The sequence below is a fragment of the Geospiza fortis genome, unplaced genomic scaffold (genome assembly GCF_000277835.1).
Source record: "Geospiza fortis unplaced genomic scaffold, GeoFor_1.0 scaffold286, whole genome shotgun sequence".
Lineage (NCBI taxonomy): Eukaryota > Metazoa > Chordata > Aves > Passeriformes > Thraupidae > Geospiza > Geospiza fortis.
In genome coordinates, this window is record NW_005054444.1 from 1141567 (window position 1) to 1153899 (window position 12333).

At 38.2% G+C, this 12333-nt stretch overlaps 1 protein-coding gene across 2 annotated transcripts in view; it reads right to left on the bottom strand.

Annotated features, from left to right (window-relative positions):
* RIMKLB (ribosomal modification protein rimK like family member B) overlaps window positions 1-12333 on the bottom strand; it is a 40315-nt gene that overhangs the window by 22357 nt on the left and 5625 nt on the right. The window contains exon 2 of one of the 2 annotated variants that reach the window (XM_031062316.1): window positions 11177-11394. In XM_031062316.1, coding sequence (XP_030918176.1) covers window positions 11177-11351 — 175 coding nt within the window. In that variant the 5' untranslated portion in view covers window positions 11352-11394. Of the gene's footprint in view, window positions 1-11176; window positions 11398-12333 lie in introns of both variants that reach the window. The other variant, XM_005427402.3, reaches the window with a different exon arrangement.

Here is a 12333-nt window from a genome sequence, read left to right on the forward strand (position 1 = left end):
ACTCATAACAGAATTTTATATTAATACTTGCAGATAATCAAAAGCAAACTTCATCCCTTGGCACCTAAGTAACACCTGACATGGTGGAATAGCATATGAGGGTGAGACCAGCTTGCTTTGCCCCAAATTCTCACTTCCCATCCATCCCCCCATAGAACTGATCCCCCCAGATATTCCAGTTAGTTTCCAAACCACGGATTTCTCCTACTGTCATGTAGTTTCTCTGACTGCAATTTTGAATACCACTGTAACCACTCACTTGCCTGCTTTGCCTTCAAACTTGTTTCCCATTTGAGTCTCCTTGTTCAGTTTGCAAATTTCATCACAAAACCTGTGCTCCCATCAGTTCTAATCTCCAATTTCCTTCATGAGGGAAGCAACTCCTTATCTAGCAAGAGTTTCTCTGCAAACACTTCCTGTTACTGTTTCTTGTTCCGGCATGTTTGCCAAGTACACTGCCTTCACACCACATCTTTCTTCACAGGCACCTCAGTCCCCAGACCCAAAGCAATTTCAATCATCTTGTCCCAATTATATTTGGATGGACCATTCAGGTCTTTGTGTCAGAGAGAAGAGGTATAACCAATATAAAAGAACCCTACTTTAAATTGTGTGCTCACACCAAACTGTATCCATCTCACAGCAAGACCACAACACCAGAGGATCTTTCTTTTCCATAATACACAGCTATGTTTCAAATGTTTTAGCTGTGAAGTTTAAACAAGTCTCTAAGATGCTTAACAGATTGTTTTTCGAAATGGTAATAATTTGGGACAAATTTATGTCTACTTTCACTAGCAAAAGTCACTTCAGCCAAACTGAGTTCCTGTTCCAAGCTTGTACTTCCAAAAAGATCCTTACAGATTTGGAGTAAAACATTCTTTTTTCCTTGAAGTGCCCTCCTTCCACTGCATGACTTGACAAAAAATTCACAAGACAGTCTCAAAGAAACATTTAAGACTTAAGGGTCAGATGTATTATTAATAAGGAAGGACAAATTCTAAGCAATAAAAATCTGATGCAAAGGTTTAGCCCACTGTTGTGTTAAGGTGCGTGATGTGAGACCCATCTGCAATGTCAAAAAAATCCTCATTAAATGTTTTATCCAACATAAATATATCACTTAAAACATAATCAGTACTAAAACTGAAAATTGCCTTGCCCAAACTAGCTGAAGTAGCAGTTTTGTACCTGTGTCACCTGTCTGGCCAACAGATGAAACCATGTTTTTATTTTGTTTCATACATAAGACAGAAAGCAAAGCAATATGCTCTTTTTACTGAAAAGCAAGGAAGAAGGCATTATAAATTAGGACTTGTCATCCATTTACCATCTTGAGTGTCTCAAATTATACTTTTAAATAAATCCTGATTTTACCAGGAAGTAAGCATAATGTCAGGACATCAGCAATTTCAGCAGTTAGGTCAACCATTCAGATGTCAAAGCAAGTAACTTTTATTGGGGGTGGGGAAACCAAAATAATCTATTCATTAATTCAAGACCTTCACAGTACTATCTGGAGCATAACAAGAACCTTGGAAGAAGCAGCTTGACTTTTCACACTAGAAGCACAAAGGGATTCTGGCACTTCTCATAGTAAGACAAATTAATGGTGAAGATACCCTTTTACCTCACCATTCAAGGATAGTTACTTGGATACGGAACCCAAATACTGACACAGTCATCAGACCACAGATCCCTCCTAGGCTGATCTCTCTCTGTATCATATCACTCTGTGTTATATAAAGTATACAGCTAGCAAAGATGAAAATATTCCATCTCTAAGGTCAGGGCACAAACCTGGGAAGAAATATACTTGTAGTTACTACTTCAACCAAAGACAGATGTTAAACAATTCTAACATTGATGCAAATGCCCCAAACTCCAGATTCTATGTACTCACAGCTCTTTTCTCCATGCGATGGATCAGCAGAAATGAGCAAACATGACGTGCCTGTGAAGCTCTAGGAAAATATGGGAAGTGACTGACCACAACTGTGGCTAAGCAAGTTGACCTTATCATGTGATGACTAGAGGGGTGGAGCACCCCTTCCATAAGGAAAGGCTGAGAGAATTGGGACTATTCAGCGTGGAAAAGACTTTCAGGTGACCTAACTGCAGCCTTTTAGTACCTGAAAGGAGACTACAAGAAAGATGGTGAGTATTTACAAGGGCACGTAGTGACAGGATAAGGGGGAATGGCTTTAAACTGAAAGAGGGTAGGTTTGCTTTAGATATTAGGAGGCAATTCTTGATTATTAGGTGATGAAGCACCAGCACAGGCTGCCTAAAGAATCTGTGGCTGCCTCATCCCTGGAAGTGTTTAAGGGCAAATTGGACGGGGCTTTGAGGAGCCTGGTCTAGCAGAAAGTGTCCCTGCCCATAGCAGGGAGGGTAAAATGAGATGATCTTTAAGGTCCCTTCCAACTCAAACCATTCTATGACAAAAGAGACCAAAAGGTGGCTTTTAAGATAAAGGTTTGTAACACTTAGGAGACTGTTTGATTCTCAGCTGAGTGAATCAATTGCATGTGTAAATGTTTGTCCAGGAGAGCAGCAAGAGCCTGAATGTCTCCCCGAGGTAACTAAACCAGCATGGGGGAGTGTAACCAGGGCTCAGCCCAACCTAGAGGATAAAAACAGAATGATTAGCCAAAAGAGTTTTGAAGAGAGCAATGGGCTTGAGTTGACTTAAACCCCTTTATGCCTTCCCGGGGACTGGGAATGCCCAGCGTTGTGACAGTGAGCATATCAAAAGGACCTGTAACGAGAATCACCTTTGCATTGTGCTCCAACAGCTCTGTCTATGCTCTATTTCTAAATTGCTTGTCAAACAATTCATAGCTGTATATTTTGAACAACTAAAGAGAACACTTACGCAGCTTTTTACAAAAGACTTCTTCTTCTGTCCTTGAAAAAACTTCAATTAAAAGGAAATCATCCCCCTCAAAGTTCCCCAGCACTGTATCAACACAACAAGACAACTGACATGACACCTAGAGGATACTTTCAAATCAAGTTCTTAGAACTCAAGGGAAATATTTGTTGATCTTCTGACTGCTGTTTTTCCCTACCAGATCTAATTATTCTTTAGACAGAAATTGCCAAGAAACAGGATTTGATAGCATGGATTTTGAGCATATTATTTCATGGGTGTTACAACTATTAGGGTGAACAAAATCTTTGACCATAATAACTGTGTCAGTGGAGTCCAACTCCCTTCTCACCTAAAAAATCAAGAGCACTGGCATACCTAGTCTTTTTTACTTCACATCTTAACAAAAAGGATCAAATCACTAGTGTGTCTCTTCCAATATCTGTTCTTCCATGCTTTACTCACAGATGTGTCAAGATGGGTAACAAACACAGTAAGAGTCCCCAGCTCAATACCTGCCCTATATTGAAGTACAGAGCAAGAAAACCTTTCTGTATAATAAGAAAGGTTTCCTACAAGTTAACACAATTAATTAGTGCAATTCAAGCAGGGTTCCTCTAACAACATAAGCAGAATATCTTTGCTGTCAGGTATTCTGCTCAAGTTGTCAGAGCTCTAACACATTCTGCTTCAACTTGCTTAATTTTTAACAAATAAAAAGGCATTTTATCACACTTTTAATCCTAAAATGCACTAGATTTTTAGAGATATGGAAATCATATAAGCTCTACCATTCAAAGAATAATCATTATAAGGACACCATTACAGATTTTTATGAAATTGTACATGTTAATTATTTACAATACAAGGAAATAAAAAATAATTTATCATTTCAGTAGAGACATTCTTTTTGTTGCTGTTCTGCTCTTCATTCCACTCTTTCTATGCAGTAAAGGGCAGATACAAAAGGAAACTGTAATTCCTAAAACTGGTATTTCACCAAAATTCACATGTAAGAGTTTATAAAAATAAGAAAATAAAGTGACTTGTCCATGGACACTGGTACTTCTAGAAATCCCTATCAATCCAAACACAGGTCTGCACACTGGAAGACCATCTCAATACTGGTCAAGGTTCAGCGTTACCAGTCTGTCTCACATTCACAATCACTGAGAATCAACTACCCATCATTCACAAATGGACAACTACCAGACTTGAGAAAAGGTGGACAAAGTCAATTGCTTAAAGAACAAGTGATAATGGTACTTCTCTGATCACAAATCTGGGAAAGCAAGCATAGCCGTCAGTTCCGTAAAATAAAGTTTTTCACATCAACACTTGGGCTATCTTCTAATCTCTCCCACTTCAACACACAGTTTGCCCTTCTGATTTAAGTGCCAAAGAACTGTTTGTGCAGCCACACTGTTTCCTGACTCGGAGGGCTGATGAAGTCTAAAAAAAACACCTGCCACCAAGAACACACTGGTTTAAAACTACATCAGTATGCAGACCCAATTCACAATACAACTGCTCAGACAAATGTGCCAGCAAAACTTTCTTAGGTGACACAGCACTGGAAGAGGGATTGTTGGAAAAGTGACACAGAAACCCCCAGCCAGCTAGACTGTCTTGTGAAATGTTAGGCTAATTTTCATTTCTCAACTAGGATGTATGGAAACACTTCTTTCATCTTGCTTTTGTCCCTTTTTACATTGTTTATCATCCAGATGGTCACTCCTGAGAATTCTTACAACAATTAAAAATCTGGCAATGCTTTCTGGCATTTTCAGATATGATGACATGCACGTATGTTCAAGATGATGTGCCCCACAAGTCTCATTTTCCTGGCTGGCTGTTCTAGAACACATGCAAATGAAAAACTTCAGACCTTAACACATCCCTTTGAAATTAACACAATAAAATACCTCCCTGCAGAAACATTCGTACCCCTCTACCTTGCCAAGGTGGCTTTGGACTGAGCCCATATCTACAACTGGTGACATACTGAAGAAACAGAACAATTTTGAGAAGATCAAATTCACTGTTAGCCTTTGTTATTTTAGCATCAGTTTAAGATGACAATCATTCACATAAGAATAGAAATCCCTGACAGGAAGGAAGAAAACTGCAAGAACACCCAGGATGGTTAGAGAGTATAAATCCTTTCTTTCTATATGCATTGTAATAAAGTTGTCTTTGGTGTCATAGTTCTGAAAAAAAACCAAACCAATTCTTCTTAACACACATGGCAACTGTTGAAAGGCACTGTTATTAAAATATGATAATAAAGCAAATGTTACTTTTTTTCTAGTAGAGATGTGTTTGTCTTGGGTATGTAATACTGGGGTGTCACATACTAGGTTACACCCACCTCTAAACACAGCTACCATTCCAAAATCTCCTCTATATAGTCCATAGCTGCCTAACAGTAATGCTTACAGTTTTAGCATCAATCAGACTGGAAGTGATCAGTTTCCACAGTGAAAGAACATCAAAAATGAAGTTTCAAGCGATTCTAAGCCCAGCACTTTCCACAGCACAAAATCCACTTCATGTCTAACCAACTTCCAGTCCTTTGCACACAATGCAATTCCTTCTCCTGCTCTCACTTGAGTCACAAACCAATTTCCCAACTCTGCAGAGGAAGTAATGGCTGCTCTGGCTGTAGTTAATAGCAGGAAACAGGCCAACTCTGCAGTGCTCAAAAAGGCACCTTGCCAAGGCTGCCTGCTTCTGTTCCATCACTCCCAAAGCCACTGCTGCATGCTGCAGGAAAAGCTCTTACATTAAGGTGCACTGCTGGACTAACAAGTGCCAGGGGACTACTGAAACAGCCAGAAGGAAGAGGACATGACTATGTTCCCTCTTGTATGATAGAAGACAGTGTTTAGGTGACTTACAAAAATATTAAGAGTTTTGATATTCTGATATGGAAACCATTTCATATACGTAAAAGCCCTCTCTTGCCATGGATCTAGCTGATTCAAAGTGTTTTTTTGTTTTTTCTTACCACTACATGAAAACACAAGAATTTGTTATCCACCCTTACCTTTTTTCCCCCAGCTTTCTACACTTTACAGAAATCATTCAACTATGCCAATTCCTCCATGTTTATTTCAAATTACGTCTAATCCAGTGTGTGGAAAAAAAAAAAATCAGAGATCACAACTACTCATTACTAGTTCAAACTAAGTAAGAAATGAAGGATAGATCATACGGAACAAAAGCACATCTTGCAAGATGAAAGACTTAAACAAGACACTGCCTTCTATTGCGAAGTTCAGGCTCACACTGGAAGCCCTGAATCAGCACACCAACCTTTATCAAATTAAAATAATCTATCTTCTAAGTATTTCCTCTGCAGAAAAAATGAAGGTAAGAGATCTGTTTCCAGATGCTACTCATCTGACTTAAGAAAAGTCAGCTGACTGTGCACAATGTATTACTGTTTTAGAATACACAACTACTAGGGCCTTTTTATGCCTCACCTAAGCTGACCATTTGGTTTCACATTCCCAAAGGAAAAGCCAAGTAAGTCTTAGGAAAAGTTAATACTTTGTTTTATACTTAAGTCACTCCAGCATCTTCAACAGTTCAAAGTTCATCAAAGCTACTTTCCTTAAAACTATTTTCCTTCACAGGACAGTATGAGAAAATATGGAGATTCCAAAAATTTACAATAAAGGTATTGGTAAATTGCTGACACAGTGAATTCCAATTTCTGCTGTTTGGTAGCTAAAAAATTTAATGAAAATATTACTCTATATTATTTTAATGAGGGAAATATCCAAATTTCCCTAACATTTTCTTCACAGAAGAATAGTTCTTTAGCCATGCTGTCCTACAGGTAAGGTGTGGAGTCTGTGGGGAAAGGTACTACTCAATCCTAGACACAGGGAAGAAGAAAGAATATTCAGAACGGGGAGACAACCCATGGGTATGTTTTGTCTCTTGTCCACAAAGTCCCCCTATAGGGTGGGATTTTCCTACCAGCTTCCCTCACCTCCACCTCATCTCACACTACACACCCCTGCTCACAAGCTGTAATTTGTTTAGCTGCAAACTCCTCAGGCCTGTTACATCACTGCATTAGCAAGCTTAGATATATAGTTTAAAAGTACACATTTTGACAGGACTCACTGCTAAGGCTTCAAATCAGTGTCTAAAAATGTCCTGCAGAGTTTTGTTGCATTACTTGTTATTTGTATTTGTATTTCAAATAAATATAGGAATTGCCAAACTAGATTAGAAAACTAGACATTTCAGTTTGTAATCCTTACATCTAGTAAATACCAAATGCCATGCACAAACAAAATAATCCTAAAGCTGACACAATCAGACATCCCAACCACAAGAAAATTCCTGTTTTGAAGTATTTCTGGAGCTATAGCTAAATCAACATAAATACAAGCCATTCCCTGAAAGAACAACCCCATTCTTCCCTGCCTGTGTACCAGAACTAGGAACTGTGTCACCACAAAAAGGGTTAGTGCAACAATCTAATCCAACAGAAAACTGTTAATTATTTGGTGGAGGTAATCTTCCATTGGATTGCCCAACTCAACTCACACAAATGCAAGATCCTGCAAAGTAGCAGACAGAGAAGAAGCCATTTTTTTTTAATTAGCTGAGGTACAACATGTAAGCAAGCCAAGAGAAACATGAAGTCCTCTACAAGGCAAGCAGCAACAGCAAGGCTGAAAAGGGACAAGAGGAACACAGCTGCTCCACTCGGCAGTGGATTGTCCTAGACTTGTTTAGTTTCAAGATTTTAGCTCTTAGGAAACTTAGGCTACAGCTACACAGCGCAAGTTTAGATCAAACCAGCCCAGCATCACCCTCCACTTTCTTCCACACATGCATTCTTGTCCATTCCTGTGCAACAATGTTGTGCATGTCTGATTCAGTAACCATCTCAGCACACTCAACTCACCAGAGAAGCAGAAAGAATTTATACAGCACTACTCTTCCACTTATTTTTTCTCAGCTTTTTCCTTGGAAATCTACAGAGTACTACTGCCACTGTGGAAAATATAAAGGAGTGTATGGCTTGGGTAAGGAGACACCTATTCAAGTAAGGCATAAACCACAGTTAATTTCAAAAAATACTTGTTGAACTTATTTCCAAAAGCGTTTAAGCATAAATCAGTTTAAGAATTTCCTTTTAGACTAAAAAGGAAAAACTTGAATTCTACATCTTTTAACTTGGATTTACAATCACTTCTGGACTCATGCTGTGTTGAGGTATCTAATGTGGATCTTGAGCTCCATACAGGTTCACCATGTGGCTGCTGATACAGGGATTGTATGGGGTGCTTGGGATTTTGGATCATCCTGAGTTTCAGCTGTAAAAGAAAAGGAACTAGCAGGGATTGCTGTGCCTACACTATTGGTTTGCTTTGGGAATCCAGCCACACTTCCCATCCAGCCCTGCAGTACAGCAGAGACCTGCCCCAAGGAGTGGCTGCTGCTGAATCCACTGAGTGAAACAAGCCCCCCTCCTCCCCCTTTCTCTTTGGCCATGGCAAATCTTTTCATTTCTGACAGACAGAAATTTTGTAAATCTCAGCATCACAAAAGCTTCTGACTTTGGCCTGGGCATCAGTGATAGCTGCATCAGTGTGCTCTACTGTTAAGGTATAAGCCATGTGGTTTGTGGAAGGGACAATTTTCACATGTATGTATCCCACGGTTCTGCTCAATTTTCCTCCATTTAGAAGTGCCTTTTCCACTCTACCCCTGTGAAGTAAATAATTTAATAATTTAGTAATTTAAGCTTTTTAATATCTTATGCTAAATTTTTGGTCTCTGAAGTCTCCAGCCATGTTCCTGACAGTCAGCAAGCCCACAAGAAGGATTACTGACTCTATCATCTAAAGAAATACCAAATTTTTGAGGTTTTAAATAGCACCCTGTAGTATCCAACTTGACTGTGTAAATTTAACACTCTTCTAACAATTTACTTCAGAAATTGTCTTGGTTTTAAAGGACAAAAAAAGCTCCAATCAAAGTGTGAATATGTGGAAAAAAAACAACTATTACTTCCTCCAATATCATGTATTACTTTCAGAGTTTGAGCCTTGAATTGTCAATCTTTCAAGACAAATAATAAGAGAAAAGGAAGCAAAAGCACATGATTATCCACTGAAGATACATTCTCTTCATCAACTCCTCTATGTCATAGAAAATTTTATTCAACCTGGATCCCTCACACTACAGCAGATAACAAAAAGGGTACAGAATGCACTACCTCCCGGATTTTGTTACAGGACACCTTTTCCTATGCCAACTAAGGTTTTTAAAAAGGAAAATGAAACACAAAGCTTTTGCTTGTGTCCTCTAGCAGAAATCTTTATCAAAGCATGTGCAAAAGCTCTAGAAAAAACACAACTGGAAAATTAAGAGAGAAGATTTTTCATTGCTCTCCAAGAGAAAGAATTGTTTGATACAAGACAATTCCCACCCCTCAGAAAAAAAAGAAAAAAAAAAAACCAAAAAACCCCAAAAACACAATTAGACAGACCAGACTTCTTATTAAAAAAAATTCTATCTGCAATCTTTCAGCATTTTTATCTCACTCTTTTTCAAACGGTCAGTTATTTACATCATATTGAATGAACACTTTGTATGAGAATAATTTCCCTTTTCTTGTATTTTGTTCTAGTAATTTTCTTAATTTTTCTTGTTCTGGGACTACACATTCTTCAATATTAGTTTTCCAACTTGCATTACTTTTATCTTTTTCCTTGCAATAGACACAGTGCTAGGAGACATTAGACAGAAGAGAGTAGAAAAGTCCACAATTCACACTTGCCCTATTTAATTCCCCAAAAATAGACAGAAGACAGAAAAGAAGAAATCACTAAGAAATAAAACACAGTACTGAAATGCTGAAGGACTAATTATGCATCTCAGAGACTGCAGCTACAGTCCGGGATGGCTGTGTTCCCACCACACACTTTCCAAAGGAAAGCACACTCAGAGCTCAGACTTTCTGACAAGAAGTTTCCTTGATTTGAAGACATCCTACAGAATTTCTATCTGTGATAAAAATCATAAGACTCCTCAGATTAAAAGACAAAATAGGTAAACAGAAGTTAAGAAATACCAGAATAAAAAATACTGGATTTACCATGCATGTGTTTTATACTTGATTGATTTATGCCAAAATAGGGTATAAATTCTGACCAAAGTTCTTCCCCAGAGTCAGTTCTATGATTCCCTTCCCACATATGATTTCCCAAAGAGGAACAAGGTATACATGGCAGCCTCTTCTTCATGGCTGAGGGTGCTTCCATATTTTCTTCCCACACAGAATTACTCTAAAACAACTTTCAGAAATGTAATTCTTCCCTGGGTCTCCAGCAATACATTTTTTTGACTGATAAATGGGGAAGAGGAATGAAAGAGTTAAAGGTAAAAAAAAAAAATTGCAAACTCCTTGCTTTAGGAAATCCAAATTAAAAAATGTTGAAACAGAAATAAATTACAAGTGTTACACAGCTTGACGTTGGTGGTATTAGTATCTTCCCATCACATAAGCTTACTATCTACAGTAAGAGATAGTAAGTAATAAGATAGTAATAATCCTTTTACTTAACATTTCTAATGCAACTTAACATTTTACTCTTCCTTTTTAATCACCATAGGAAAAAAAAAGCTAGAAAGGAAACAGAACAGAAATCTTACCATTTAGTTTTAAACACTATAAATTGTAGTAATAGATCAAATTATTTGATGCACATACTTTATCAGCACTGTTCTTTTTTGGAATTCACATAACTCCACATCTGTACAGCAGCATGCTTTAGTTATGTCACATTATAAACTCTAGTTCCATGACACTTTGTACTGTTCATTGAAAATTCCTTTTAGATTATTTCCAGCGTTTTCTATTTTGGAGCCAGAACACAAACAGAAGAAAAAAGTCCCTCTTCAACTCTTAAATGTGACCCACAAAGTTCAAGTACTGAAGCAAAAATTAAGTTCCATGATTTCGTATTAATTCGAGGGTCCTGTAACCCTTACCCTGGACTCAACAAAATGAAACAATCCTCCTCTCTTTTCTGCAGAGGAAAGGTAAAAATGGTTCTAATGCAAATTAGCAAACTGAACAATTATATCTGATTAACATAACACTTTCTAAAAAAAACTGTATTATGTACATCTACATGATTTAGATGATGAATGGCAGGTAGTCTGGCATACATGGAATTTGTTATTAAATAGTACCGATGCTCCATTTTACAATCTTTTTCCAAGTACTCTTTCGTCACACTCCCAGCCTTAGCTCATTCTCACCAAGATTTCCATCCTCAATGGTCAGCACCACTTCATCCATCACCAAGGCCCGGAAATCCAGCTCCTCTTCACAGCACTTGGCCTTCAGGGCTCTCAGGATCTCCTGCTGAGGGTAATCTTCTCTGATGCGGCGGTCTGTTAAGAACCACAGCCTGGGAGCAACTGAACTGCACATCTTGGACTTGTCTTGCAACCTTCAAGGCCTCCTCCCAATGGAACTGCTAGACAGAGGAGAAGATGAGACTCTGTTAGAGTACACAGGCTCTTATCTTCACGATCCCTGCTGTACTAAGTCCCACTTCCTCTGCACCAGTCAGTCCATTTCAACAGACTTCCAACCTCCAAAAAGCAAAATAATGTCTACACCTACTCTGCAAACAAAAGTAGCAACAACAGAAACAAATCCATTTACATTCCATGAATGCTAAATGCTAGAAATTAGGTCTTGGTCCTCATCCCAGCTTTCTCCTCAAGAAGTACACAAAATGTAACTGAAAACAATTTGAATGGCCACGTCTGAAGGCCAGAATTTCAGCTTCATTATTAGGAGAACTCCCTCTACTGAAATAACTCCGCCCTTCTCCTAGGCACTGCTAAAAACCCAGTGATAGACTTGATTTGTCTCTTTCCCCCACATATAGAACAGTAGAGTGTGACAAACTCTTTATGTTAAAAAAGCAGACCAGAAGAACAGAAATTCATTCCCACAGAATGTTCCAGGTAACTATTTAGGACTGTTTTGCTCTCACAAATATTTCACATCTGCTGTGAGATATACTTAGAAATATATGAAGTAGTATCCAGAACACATAATAATGGAAAAACCAACTGAACAAGGAGCACCAACAAAACGTCAGAACATTAACAGATGTAAAATAAAGCAAAATCTAGGCCAGAGTTTCAGTGTTAGCCCTTTCTTGGTTCAAATCACTTTTTTTAAATCACCTTTATACATAAACAGCACTAATGAATTCAGGCTCAAGAACTGAAAACACAGTTCAAATTGAAGAATTTCAATAGGGTAGAACAGATAATAGCAAGGTACTGCTCCTTTTGCTTTGGAGTGCTTGGACTATTTTTGACTGAATATATTTTTACTGAATTATTTTTAAAGCTGTAAACCAGTTACAGGTGCATAAATGGACTACTCCTTTATG